Raw genomic sequence first — 14,705 nt, forward strand, 5'->3', positions numbered from 1 at the left:
CCATTTGGTTTCCTTTTATTTGTAATATTTCTAATATGTAATGCTAATGTGTTTTATAACTGGAGTATAAAAAAAGATTAGAAAAAGGCCACTCGTTTCTTTGCTTTTTTTTTTTTATTTAGAACAACACAAATGTTTTAAGCATCGTATCTGTGTGATATAGTACATTTAAAATTAAATTATTTCAAAACAGTATATTTAAACATTAAATATAGGTGACATGTATGAAGAGCATGGTCAGCACGGGCTGTGCGTGTTAGGTCTTTTTTTTTTTTCCTCAACCACCTTCAGTTTAAATTTTGTATTAGAAACAATGCAGTTACTGAAATACTATAAAACACTTTTCTATGCATAACAACTTTGCAGACATTATTTTCTTTTCATACTCTCAGTTGAAGGATTTATCTCAGTAACTCTGGCCTGAAAAAAAAGACTGTGGGTTTTGATTTGAACATGTTGCAATACAAAGGAAACATGATTCTGCGTGTTTCATGTGAATATTGATACAGAAGAGATGTGCTCCCAAATTTTGACCAAAAACTGACTCAAACCATGAGAAATCTGAGGTAAAAGTTGTCTTCATTAGAAATGGATTCCACACTACATTACTGCATAAAACAAGAAAACAGTCTGTCCACTTGGAATTGTAATCCATACAAATGGACCATGTAAAAACAGACAAGGTAACAATATCCAAAATAATTAACTTTTCCATCTGTCCAAATGTGTACAATATCTCCAACAATGAGTAGTATTGTACTTTTGGCCAGTAGTTCATTGACTTAAAAAAAAAAAAAAAAAAAAAAAAGTAAAGTGAAAGAACATCCAATTTACATACACGTAGAGTTTAGTGAAATCTAAAAAGGTCCCCACTGGACTGGCCTCATGATGCAGCATGTGTGACTGTCAAAGAGCTGTCCTGATCAGTCTTGAGGGTCGGGGGGGTTGTGGACAGCGAGGTGACCTCTACCATGCCTAGTCCAGTGTGAGGGACACTAGTGTTCATAATGTGTCTCTGTAAATGTTTGATCCAGTCCTCCTGGACCGACAAGGGACCCTGGAAGACGAGGTCACAGAACCTATGCAGAGAATAAGAGGACAACAAGGGATACAGTTGTCAGATTTATTTTTACACTTGTCTGCACTTATTTCAAAGACAAAAAATAAATAAATAAATAAAAAATACACCAGCAAGCAGATCATCAGTGATGTGGAAACCTGCGCCTGGACAATGATGTAACCTCCCGGACTGAAAATGCACTAATTTTTAACCCTTGAAACTGGAAACATTAAAAAAAATGTAAGATTTGATTTTGATAAATGTCTGTTAAGAAGTTCATATCCGTTGCCAGATGAGGTAAAAACTGGTTATTGAGCTTATGGCCTATTGGTAAAATTATAAGAAAGTCCTTTTGTTATAATATTTGGATCTGGGTGTCTGTGGAGACACAAAATGAGAGGCTGATTACAGTTACTGATGTGTGGTCCATTAGTAGCCAGCGGCTATCCGTCTGCTAGAGATTGTAGGTAACTCAGATTCAAATGACTGATGATACAGTATATACAGGCTGTTTGGATTACTGCTCATTGCCATAGGTGCCGCCAAAGAGAAAGAAATGGATCATCTTGGATCATCAAAAAAAAAAAAAAGGAAGATAAGTATATTATTAATGAAATAAGACGCTACCTGCAGGTAAGCCTGTACATTTCCTCTGGAGTCTGGGGTAAGGGCAGTGTCTTCTTCTTTGAGCCAGGCCTTGAGCGTTGCCTAACTGCTTTACAGTCAATTGCTGAAAAACAGAATTTAACAATCAGTACATTACAAACACTGCATTTTGTTCATTTTGACACAACATTATGTTCATAAAACGGTCACTTTGTATGTCTGGACATTACTGGCTCTTGCTTTACTCATACTCATGTCTTGGCCTTGTGCCAATGAGTTGAATGCTCTGCCTCATCTGCAGTCCAATGCGGCTAAGACACAAGACATAGCTGCACAAGATGAAGTGTGATGATCTGTGCCTGCAGAAAAAGTGTATCCTGAAGGCTTTCTGTCATGAAGAGGTCGTTCCGCAATTAAAATCTTGTGCAGTGTCTCACTTACTGATGTCCTTCTAGATTCTTACCTTGGGGAGGACACAAATAACCACGGGGGCACTAAATATAACTGAAATTTGGACATCACAGCCTCTTTTTGATATCTAGACACACAGATAGTTTTGGCTTAATCTGTGAGATTTCTGCAGCTGTAAACTATGTTTTAAGCAGCACCAGAAACCATGATCATGTTACTTGGGTACAATTAGGCTGGTACAATTTACTTCACGCATGCCTGATTATTTTAGTAGTTTCTGGTCAAAGGATTAGTTCTGTGAAGACATGCTGCCTCTGAAGTTTTCTATCAGGCTTTTATGAGTTTCACAGCATTTCATATGCAAACTATTCAGTTTTTTCCCTTATTTGAAAAGAAGACAATATTCATAATAAGCGGTTTGCATGGCTGATGAAACTGAATATTTCTGAGTCAGCAAATGAGCAACGGGGAGGAGAATCTTTCCACTTTCGGGTGGTTCACTATATCCCCTTTTGTCCAACAAGATGAAAGTTATTGGATAAGGAGTAGTCGCACTTTCACTCGTTTCTGAAACCCATTTGTTTTAAGAAGCTTAAACAAACTAATAAAAACACTGCAACTAGACGTGCCACTTACTGGTTCCCTCAAGCAAGGCAATCCTTTTTCTTTTTGCATATGCTCGGAGGTGATTCGACAAGCTAACCCCACTGTGGAAAGTTGCATTGCAATGGATGCACACCTTCCTGTTGAATTCACCCTTCTCTGTAAAGAGAGAAAAAAAGTACAAGCAAATAAAGGAACTGATACTACTGTGACAGCCTCACTTTATAACCTTTCTTATGATGGTCCATCAGTTTCACTGCAAATAAATAAGACAACTCTACCACTTTATGCAGATGACACCTCACTTAAACAACACAAAATCTGATGAACAGTACTCCAATGCCTGCTTCAAAACAAGGTGCTGTAAATATAAATGTGAGTTTAGGAATATATATTTTGTCACAAACCTTCAATTCTTTATTTGTTAACCTTGTGTATTCATTAACCTTTAATTGTCTTGACTGAAACGATTCATGCTGCAGCTATTTTAATGAGGGAAACAACTGATATTTATTTATTATATATATTTTTGTTGAAAAGTCCAAAAATTGAGTGTGTGCACACCACTCTTAATGACCCTAACCCTAGCACTTTGAGATCTTTGATGTAAAGTGCTTTATAAATAAAATGTGTTATTATTATTATTATTATTAGCTTCAAAATAAAATTCTAGAATTGCAATTTTTGTGTTACACATGGTTCTTAAGGAAGTCTTATCTATTCCATATCTTAAATTATATTTAAGTTGTCAACAAGCTTAAAGAATTTGTCTGGTACACTGTGTAGTATGCCACTTCCTGTCTATTTGATTGGTTTAGTTCTATGAGGTAGTTACTTACCAGATATTGGGTTTGGCAGTGATGATGCAACTCTTGATCCTGAACTGTGTTCATCATTTGAAGAAACTGTTAAAATGTTTCTTGACATCTGAGAAGATCCTTTTAGTCTTGCATCTTCCTGACATTTCCTTTTCTTCAAAATTCCTATCAAGGCAGTTGTGCCCGTGAGTGAATTTTTAACATCCAGCTTAGTCTCCAGTTGCCTTTTTTCAGATTTGATTTCCGCTAAAGAAAATGTGGGCATCAGTGGTTTGGCATCAGTGCAAACGCTTGGAATAGAATTACTTTTTGGGATTCCAGTGGAGGGCAATGTGAAACGATCAGCACTGGGCAGCTTTGGTGAAACACTATATTGGAAATGGTTCCGTCTCTTTCCCAGAATCTGAACAGCTCGCTGAAACTCCTTCTTGTCACGCATCAACTCCCGGAGTAAAAGCAATGGGGATTTGTTCTTCGTAACAAACCTTTTACCAAGCTTTTTGAGGTGGCCTCGTATGTGGTTGGACTGCCCAGTCCTGTTATCAAATGAGTCCCCACATAATGGACAGGAGTGAATGCCCTGCACAGTCTCAGCATCTGACTGAAGCTGTAACGCTGGAAAAAACAAATAAACAGAATTAGTAACAAAAACATTAAACTAGCACAATGCGATACACTTAAACTATGTACCAGTTTAAACCCTGTTTGATATTTCCACAATGGCTGCAATTATATTTGTTAACCTAATGAGCATGTCTTTGGATGGTGGGAGGAAGCCGGAGTACCCGGAGAGAACCCACGCAGACATGCAAACATGCAAACATGCAAACTCCACACAGAAAGGCCCAGTTGGCCCATGGATTCGAACCCGGGACCTTCTCGCTGTGAGGCATCAGTGCTAACCACCTCGCCCCTGATGACTATAAATAAACGGTAATAACAAAGCATTCAAGTACCTTTTTTCAATCGCCGGAATGCTGACATCTTTCGACGAATTCGTGGCCTCCTATCTTGAGAGGCCACTTGCTCAGGAGGCACAACATGGCGTGCATTGTAGCTTAGTCCAACCCTATGAAGGTGCCCTCGCACATGATTGGACAATCCAACACCTGACTCAAAGACTGCGGGACAGTATGGACAGTTCTTGCACTCCAACTGCAACTCTGACAAATCATCAGTAAGAGATTCCCCCAGTGGTATTTGATGGGCTTCGAAGGTTTCTTGAAATACTTCAGTTTCTATGCATTCTTCTTTGATTTCAGTGTCATTCTGTTCTTGTTCTTCAGTCTTTATTTTCTCAAACAGCCTTTTAGATGCTTGCAGAGCACCCCTCATGGACATTCTTCTGCTATAGGTGTAAATGATGTTTTGTTTGTCTTTTTTCATATCACTGTCAAACAGGTTAGTGCTGCCATCTGTATCCTGAAACTGGAACATGTCCTTGTCATCATAGTCTGACAACTCTTCTTCTTGGTTTATTTTCTTGGGACTTGGCAATGGTTTTGGTAAGATGAAGCATGAGTCTTGGTCAGAAGTGTTGCGATATGGGGTGGACATCTTCCTTTTTGATGGTGACTTTTTGACAGTTGAGTGATCGACGTTCAACTTTGGGCCATTCGGGGATAGAGTTGAATCTTCAACCTTCACAGTCAACGTTTCTGGCAACTCATCACTGCCCTCATTGTCGCTTTTGGAATCCTGAAGAGATGTACTGCAATTATTGCTTTCTTTCTTGTGTTCTGAAGTCTTCTTTCCATGCCTTTGTCGAGACAGGAGAACATTAATAGATTTGTCAAGTTTTGATTCTGTTAGTTGAGACTTCAGACCTCTCCTAATCTTACTATTTTTGAATAAGTCTGAAATGTCACTGGACTCATTAGGGGAACAAGCTCTTTTAGAAGAGATCTGATTTTTTATTGAAATTTTAGATGTGAACTCTGCATCTTCAACAGGGGTTTTAGAAGGAGGCACATGCTGCTCCCTAGATGGTTGTGCATTTTTCTGTGCAGCTTGATATTCCTCAAAAGTTTGTTGATGGCGTCGCAGAAGGTGATTCTTAAATACATTTTTGCTAAAAGTCCTATAAGAACAAACGTTACAGGAGAAGACTTCAGAGCTGTCATTCTGGACCTGCTTTGTAACAGTAATAACAGTGTGCTGCATAATGTTATGTCTCCTAAGTTCATTGTCACTCAGACTTCTGAAGCTACACTTGTCACATCGAAACTTTCTCTTGTCCTTCTCATGTGTTTTCGCATGTTGAACAAATGTGTTTGGGCAATTTGTTCCAAATGGGCACTGAGGGCAGAAAAACTTTTTGTCCTCTTTCTTCTTATCATTCATGCCTTTGGTCTCTTCTGTGAGTTTTGTTCTCTTCTCTTGATGGATGGACATGTGCTCAATGAGTGAACCACTTTGTCTGAAAGACTGTCCGCATTCTCGGCATATAAAGGGCTTTGGCGACATATTAGGAAGGTCAACATGAGACTTCATATGGCGATGCAAATGATGCTCTTTCTTAAATATGAGCTTACATTTTGAGCAAGAGTAACATGATGGCTTCCCCTCTGAATGGGAATTGAGCGTGAGTCTCCCTTTCAGTGGTGAAAGACCATGACTTATACTGTTCTCATGGGAATTTCTTGTGGGTGCACTATAAAGAATTTCCTTGATGGCCTTTACAGTTCCATTGGGATACTTGGAAACTTTCCCCGTAGGTGACGACTGTGACTTCGAGAAGTTCCTTGCATTTCGGACTTTCCTGACAGGTATGGAGTCTACCTGGGGCTCAGCATCAGACAACTCCTCAGATGACTTGGGGCTCAGATCAGGGTAAAGGTCTTCTGAGGGATCCACCATGACAACCATGTCCATTTTACGTTTTCTTCTCCTTTGGTTATTGGCAGGAGAGACTTCCTCTTTGGGTTCCTCACCAGGGGAGTCACTATGGTTCTCCCAGAGAAACTGCATAAACTCTTTGTGAGGGTCCCAATGAAGGTCACTAGCACTACTAAAATTATCCAATGAGTTCTCAGGTGACTCTACGTCAAACCCCCAAATTCCTGCAGTGTCTATTTCCTGAACAGTTTTTAGTGGGGTGATGCTCTTTTCCTCCTCTTTCTCAGCGGAGATGCTGTTGAGTTCATGGGCTTCTGTAGCCTGATGCGAAGAAGGTCCATTCCCCAGGCCAACTGGAGTCAACATGTCTGTGTTTGACAGAACATCTAGAACATGGTTTTGTTTCAGTGAAGGCTTGCCAAAAGAATCGGTGCGAGAGGCCGATTTTTGTGCCATTCTCACTGGTTCCTGCAGGAGTGTGAGGGCATTGATCTCAGGGTCTGCATCTTTGTCATCTTCATCAACACCTGTCAGACATGACATTTCAGCTGCCATGACCTAAAAAAGAAAAGCAAAGCCTTCTTAGATATCCCTCAAACACAAGTGTTTAACTACAAAATTCCATTAACATCCGAATATTTAAAATGTTAACTTCAATTTGGGCAAGTGCCTGTCTCTGAACTAGAACTGATTTGGAAACATTGTGGATTTTTGATTATTCACTATATTTGGAAGATGAATATTTTCAAATACAAGGCTGCTAATTGCATTGTCTTATTGCATTTTGTGGTACTCCATTACCACTCTATTCTGAGTTGACAATCGTTTGTATACGTAACATACAATCACTGTAGTTTCCAAAGTAAGAGCCCGGACAAGCCAAACTATCTACTTGCTGTGTTGGAGTGATTTCAGTAAAAGTCGTTAACTTCAACTCCAACATGAGCCATTCAGTTGAAGCACACAGAGAAACTCAATACAACTAACAAGTCGTTGACTTGCTTTTTAGCCATAGAATTACAAAACTATACCGGCATACCAGTGCACAAGTATAATTCTTAAAACTGCCACAGCCCTATCTGCATAGATTCACTGTGGGAGTGAGTATTATCCAAGCTAAAGACTACAGTCAACGGCCAACAAGCACATATGTTCATACCGCCAACTAGCACATACCACTTTAACTTTTGTCACCTCTGTTTTTCTTCTTGTGAACTCGCTTGCTGAGGTGGACAGCCACCTATCTCGTTCTGCCACCAATTCAATATGCCAAATTTCCTGAAAAGCTGCTGACAGTGGTCTAACTAGCGTCAACAATGTGAGATCGATGGTCAGACACTGTCGACTGTGGGCTCGGTGTGTAACAGCCCTAAGAGGCGGGAACATTTTCTTGCAGTAACGTTTATAGACACTGCTTCTGGATTCATCACGAGATGCAGGCTGGTCCAAATCCCATCAATGCCGAAGAAGCAACAGGATGTCAGCAGAGATACCAAGATACCTTTTCTCTAGGCTAAGATGAATGCTGAGGGCATGCTCTAAGCATCAAAACTGCAGAAGTATGTGGAAAATTGTGGTATGTAGAAAGCTTGCAAAAGTTGTATAGATAGGTGTATACACCACTGAGCATGCGAATGAATAAGATGTCATCTCGTAATGTGTTATCGAGTTCTATGGGTAAAAAAACAACATTTATAGTATGTTGTTTTTTAGTATAGTACATTGTTTGGCAAAATAATATCTTGGTTAACTGAAATCACTACTGGCACCAATACCAGGTAGAATTAACTATGAATTCTGCCTTGTAGTCTGTTCATGGACAAATGGTTGGGTAAGTTCAAAATTGGAGAGCTGCCCCATTTCACTGGTAGTATGATCTTGATCTTTTGTTCAGGATTCCAAAAGGGACAAAGACAGCTGTGATGAGTTGCCAGAAGCATTGACCATCAAGGTTGAAGATTACTATACCCAAATGGCCCCAAGTTAAATGAAGAACACTCATCTGTCGAAAAGTCACTATCAAAAGAAGATTTTCATATTTTCATATTTTCATATGGCAACCCCTCTCAACTACACTCAGGCTACATCTTACCAAAACCTTTGCCAAGTCCCAGGAAAGTAAGACAAGAAGAAGAGGTGGCAGACTATGATGAAAAGGACATGTATTAATCTGGAAGGATATCAATGTAGCATTTGTATTTATCGAAATAACACAGGCACTTGCCGAGTCAATGAGATTTCACAGACAAGCAATCAATCGACAACTCCACCGGTCGACTGGTTGGTTGATATGGAAGGTAAATACAAATGTACCTAGCAAAGAAGGTTACCAGGAATAGCTCCGAAACTATCAGGTCCAAACGCATGATTTCAGGTTTTAAAAATTGATCTGATACTGGCTTCATGATGTAGTCGCCTGAAATGGTTTTCACTTCATAGGTGTGCCACAGGGTTCATTTGTGGAATTTCTTGCCTTCTCAATGGGGTTGGGACCATCAGTTGTGTTGTCCAGAATTCAGGTTGGTATACAGCTGACCAAGCCCTATTTGACCAAGACCCAATCAGCTAAGTAAAGACAAACAACAGTCCATCATTACTTTAAGAACTGATGGTCAGTCAGTCCGGAAAATTGCAAAAACTTTGAATGTGTCCCCAAGTGCAGTTGCAAAAACCATCAAGCGCTACGACGAAACTCTCTTACATGAGGACCGGCCCAGGAAAGGAAGACCAAGAGTCACCTCTGCTGCTGAGGATAAGTTCATCCAAGTCACCAGCATCAGAAATCGCAAGTTAACAGCACCTCTGATTACAGCCCAGATCAATGCCACACAGAGTTCTAGTAGCAGACACATCTCTACATCAACTGCTCAGAGACTGCGCCAATCAGGCCTTTATGGTCAAATAGCTGCGAGAAAACCACTACTAAGGAAAAGCAACAAGCAGAAGAGATTTGTTTGGGCCAAGAAACACAAGGAATGGACATTAGACCAGTGGAAATCTGTGCTTTGGTCTGATGAGTCAAAGTTTGAGATCTTTGGTTCCAACCGCCGTGTCTTTGTGCAACGCAGAAAAGGTGAACGGACGGTCTCTACATGCATGGTTCCAACCGTGAAGCATGGAGGAGGTGTGATGGTGTGGGGGTGCTTTGCTCGTGACACTGTTAGGGGTTTATTCAGAACTGAAGGCACACTGAACCAGTATGGCTACCACAGCATCCTACAGCAACCTGCTATCCCATCCGGTTTGCGTTTAGTTGGACCATCATTTATTTTTCAACAGGAGAATGACCCCAAACACACCTCCAGGCTGTGTAAGGGCTATTTGACCAAGAAGGAGAGTGATGGAGTGCTGCGCCAGATGACCTGGCCTCCATAGTCACCTGACCTAAACCCAATCAAGATGGTTTGGGATGAGGACCGCAGAGTGAAGGTAAAAGGGCCAACAAGTGCTCAGCATCTCCGGGAACTCCTTCAAAACTGCTGGAAAACTATTTCAGGTGACTATCTCATGAAGCTCATCGAGAAAATGCCAAGAGTGTGCAAAGTATTAATCAAAGCAAAGGGTGGCTATTTTGAAAAATCGCAAATTTGTTTACTACATACTTCCATATGTGTTCATTCATAGTTTTGATGCCTTCAGTGAGAATCTACAATGTAAATAATCATGAAAATAAAGAAAAAACATTAAATAAGAGGGTGTGTTCAAACTTTTGACTGGTAGTGTATACATGGACAATGCGTCACCACTCTATCCCCAGTAGGGTTGGGTATCGTTTGAATTTGAACGATTCCGATTCCGATTCCGATTCCGATTCCTTGTTTCGATTCCGGTTCCTAACGATTCTCGATTCCGATTCTTTTAAGAGGCAGGGTCAAAAAAAGTTTAGGATATTTTAAATGAGCTAGTGTAGTGGACACTATGGACATAATTCACCTCGTTCCGTGCTTTAGGGACGCTGTCTCTTTAAGAACACGCTGCTGGTTTGTTGTTATCATGGGCAGCGCCATGTTTGTTTTGATATCGTTAAAGTAGGAATGAATAAACGACACGCTGTTGCGTTGTCAACGTGAGACTCTGGGTGCATCCGAATACCCATACTAACGTACTGTTCAGTAGGCGAGACGCAGTACGCCACAGTAGTAGTACGTCCGAATTCTTAGTAGACATCGACTAGTAGGCGAAAAATACCCGGATGGCCTACTACCTCCACAGTATACAACGGTAGCTCACTACGCTATCCCACAATTCAGCGGGAGCCCGCTAAGCGTAGAAGAAGACGAGCCGCCGGGAAAATCAAATCAGACAAAATGGCTGAGACCGTTGTGACAGCTACAGCTACGACAACCGAAGTTTATAAATGTCAGTATATTAGGATAAATGTTGAGTTTAAAATGTTGGTTGTTTCGAAAATACTTCTCCGAGGTGGCTTTAAAATTTCGCGGCACCCGCCGGTGTGCGTCATATGTGTCGGCGTCACATGTAAACATCCGGGGTCTAAGGACAGGCAAGATGGCTGCCCAGTACGTCCAAATTGTAGCCTACTACTCGCTCGCATACATAAATAACGTACTAAATTTACGGTTGAGTAGTACGTTCTAACCGACGTTAGTATGGACTGACTATTCGGTTGCACCCTCTCTCTCTACCTAGTTTATTACATTCTACACTAGCTAGCCAACGGTCTTTCTGAAGGAAATAGTCTGACCTTCTCCATCAATATTAATTCTATGAACTTTTTCCTTTTTATGAACTCTATACGTGGGCTAATTTGTTAGCTGCCTCAATGTTGGCGCAAGACACATTATTTAATGTATATGTATTGTTTTACTAACCGGATTCGGACTGCATCCGCTTGCAGTCCGAATCCGCCAGCTGCCGGATGCAGCGGAGGCAGCGGAGGACGGTCGGCGCAGCGCGTCAAAGACGGGGCACACATTTATTTCTACTCCATGAATTCGGAGGTGCTTTATCATGTTCGACGTGCACCCTCCTATGCACGAAACAATCTTGTCGCAAATGTTGCTTTTTTCCGAGATTTCGTTCTGTTTAGGAAAGTGAAGCCACACTTTCGACCTCCGACGCACGCTATCCACGTTCGACCATAGACATTCGGTTAAGCCAACACTTCCGGTGGACGCTTCTTCGTTGGTGTTCAGCGGTTTCTTCTTCCGATCGGCGGACTGGGAATCGAAACTAGGAATCGAAAATTAAACTTTTGAACGATTCCGGGAAAATCGCAAAGCTAGTCCCGGTTCCAATCGATTCTCGATACTCGATACCCAAGCCTAATCCCCAGGCCATACGGCGGCGCTATCTTGCGAGTTTGGAGCCACAGTACTCTGTGCAGTATGGTCCGAGAGCAGGGCCAGGCAGAGCCGCATTATCGAGCCGCAATTCCACCACGTTCACTTGCGTTTTCGTTTAATTAATACAGAGGTCTGCTCTACCTCCACCAGTTACAACTTTCACGGCCCTACGGGACAGCTTCACGGAGTGGCTGGCATGACAACTTGGAAGTTATCATATCAGATCCTGTTTCTATAGCGTCAAACAACTATCTAAAACTAAACTTATCACAAAAAAGAACACTTCAGTATGCATTAGCATTATTTTAACTACCTAAAATGACAGAAACGATACTTGAATATAAATTATTTGACGTGTATTTTAGTGTTTTAGTTTGGCCCAAGTACAATCCACTAACATGGACAGGGTGGAGCTTATACTGCAGCCAGTCACCAATGGGAGCTCTACTTGCCTTGGCTTCACTTTTGAGGAGCTGTTCCATCATCCATCTTTATATAGTCTATGCTCCCAACAGAGGGGGTACAAAGCTAACAGTAACTTGAAATTCCAAAATTATCATAAATGCACCAGTAACACCTGTTTTTTTGTGAAAGAATTTTTTAAAACAACACCACTAAAGTCTGTCGTCTAATTTTGGGTGCATCCGAATAGTCAGTCCATACTAACGTCGGTTAGAACGTACTACTCAACCGTCAATTTAGTACGTTATTTTTTGTATGCGAGCGAGTAGTAGGCATACAATTCGGACGCACTGGGCAGCCATCTTGCCTGTCCTTTGACCCCGGATGTGTACATGTGACGCCGACACATATGACGCACACCGACGGATGCCGTGAAATTTTAAAGCCACCTCGGAGAAGTATTTTCGAAACAACCAACATTTTAAACTCAACATTTATCCTAATATACTTACATTTCTAAACTTCGGTTGTCGTAGCTGTAGCTGTCACAACGGTCTCGGCCATTTTGTCTGATTTGATTTTCCTGGCGGCTCGTCTTCTTCTACGCTTAGCGGGCTCCCGCTGAATTGTGGGATAGCGTAGTGAGCTACCGTTGTATACTGTGGAGGTAGTAGGCCATCCGGGTATTTTTCGCCTACTAGTCGATGTCTACTACGAATTTGGACGTACTACTACTGTGACGTACTGCGTCTCGCCTACTGAACAGTACGTTAGTATGGGTATTCGGATGCACCCCTTGTGTACAATTGAGAGTTATTCCGAACAAATATTTATTATTAAGAACAAATTTTTTCAAATATCCGTGAAACCCAGGATTACGGCAAATGGTCAACGTTAAGTCAGATAAAATGTTAATAAAGATCGGAGAACATGCTCCTGACATATTAAGCTTTACGAGTAAGTTTGGAGAGGAAGGTTAGCGACTTCCTTCTTAAAATTGTTATTTCTCTAATCTGCTACTAGCTATCTTTGCATAGTCCCAGTGGCACCAACCTTTTGTTTAATTTGCACTTTAGCGGTAGCTAATGTTTATAATAGTTTTATCTAACTGCAGACTAATAAATGAACATTTTGACGTGCTCTATAATCACATTTGTATATTAGGATATAATTGTAATGCGCATTCCAGCCACTAGAAGCTGCTAATGCGCACATGGACGAAACGAATAGTCGACTTGCAGAAAAATAATCACAGAGTTGTCCTATTTTGACTTTTTTTGGCTATTTTTGAGAATTGCTGATTTTCATTGTCGGACATGCTAGCAAATTTTATATCTTTGGCTTTTCGATGGTAAGAAAAAAACAGTGTTTGTACCCTAAAATTTCAGTGACCATCACATTTTGGTTAAAGTCAGCTCATGCATCTTGTAGCATGCTTTGCAAATATCAAAAAATTTAACAGCGACATTAACATATTCAAGTCTAATAATGCATGTTACTATATGTATGTACAAATGGTTGGTCTTGCTTTTTTGACTGTGCTTCTTTGATTTGAAAAGAGTGGTTTACTCACCATTGACACCTCTTGGGCTTAAGAAGAATTTATTGACAAGAAGGTAAATAATGCTAAATACGCTACAGATATACTTTACATTTTGCTTCGATGATTAATTGTGATCATTTAAAAGGCTACAAGGTCGAAGGAGTGATAGGTCTGGCTTTTGAAGGACAATAAAAGTGTCATACCAAGTGAATACTCCTGTGCGAGATAAAAATGTTTCTAAAGCATACAGAGCAGCAGCAATTCTGCAAAGGGACAGACCTCGCAAATGGCTTTTGGTGAGCGGTTGTGGATTTGTATAGAGCTAAAACTTTCAGCACAGTAGTTCAGGTATATGCCAACCCACGATCGTTGGAGTATGTTTTCAAAGGTAGTGACTTTCAGAGCGAATGTGATCGTTTACACCCATGTTCCGTAAAGGTATCGTTGCCTTTCTTTGGCGTTTATATCACGCTGTGTTGTTGGATGCTGCTTGCAGGAGCTGCAGACCATTCCATTAAGGCTGTTCCATACCAAAACCTATTCCTCAGGCTAAACTACAGCTAACGACAATCATTCCTCGCTACTCACTATACAGACATTAATAAAATGATGAAAAACAAACAAACGTTACCTCTGAGCGGTGTGGTTGGACACAGGGCACAATTTAAACGCTGCATTGAATAATTTCTTACTTTCGTCTTCCATCTATTTCACAGTCGCCATTTTCCGTGGTGGTCTGGTGTGGGACAGATCATCTATTTTGTACGGGTAACCGTGCATTCCGCTGGCTTCACCGTAACAGACCAGACAGTTGAACGAATAATTACGCCTAATCGTGTATAGATTTTATAAAACAGACACAGTTAAAACATTAACCAAGTTTCTGTCTCGCATATTTTCGCCACGTATTGTTGCAAGTCGGCGCCATGCACCCCCGAACGATTTGAAATGGTTCGTTCCAGATAGGAGGCATAAAACAGGAGTTAATGACCATCTCTTTGGGTAGCAGATTTTTTTTTTTAGGGTGATGGCGGTTAATCACCGTTTTAATTGATAAGATACATTGAAAGTTTAGTTACTGTTGGGTTGGTATTTTTTAAAAGGATGCATTTAGTTTT

The 14,705-nt window shown here is 40.8% G+C and overlaps 1 protein-coding gene across 2 annotated transcripts; it reads right to left on the minus strand.

Moving 5' to 3' along the window:
• Positions 1-854: 854 nt before the first annotated feature.
• On the minus strand, positions 855-14,342 carry znf644a (zinc finger protein 644a). 2 transcript variants are annotated; one of them, XM_084546874.1, is made up of 6 exons: positions 14,219-14,342; positions 4,455-6,894; positions 3,520-4,113; positions 2,714-2,839; positions 1,688-1,790; positions 855-1,079 (listed from the first exon to the last, which is right to left on the minus strand). In XM_084546874.1, the coding sequence occupies exons 2-6, from the start codon at positions 6,889-6,891 to the stop codon at positions 884-886; spliced, it is 3,456 nt and encodes a 1,151-aa protein (XP_084403000.1). In that variant the 5' UTR covers positions 6,892-6,894; positions 14,219-14,342; the 3' UTR covers positions 855-883. The 2 variants fall into 2 exon arrangements, with proteins under 2 accessions (XP_084403000.1, XP_084403001.1); XM_084546875.1 differs by having other exon boundaries at positions 14,280-14,317.
• Positions 14,343-14,705: the final 363 nt, after the last annotated feature.

The sequence above is a fragment of the Chelon labrosus genome, assembly GCF_963514085.1.
Source record: "Chelon labrosus genome assembly, chromosome: 6".
In the NCBI taxonomy this organism is placed as follows: domain Eukaryota; kingdom Metazoa; phylum Chordata; class Actinopteri; order Mugiliformes; family Mugilidae; genus Chelon; species Chelon labrosus.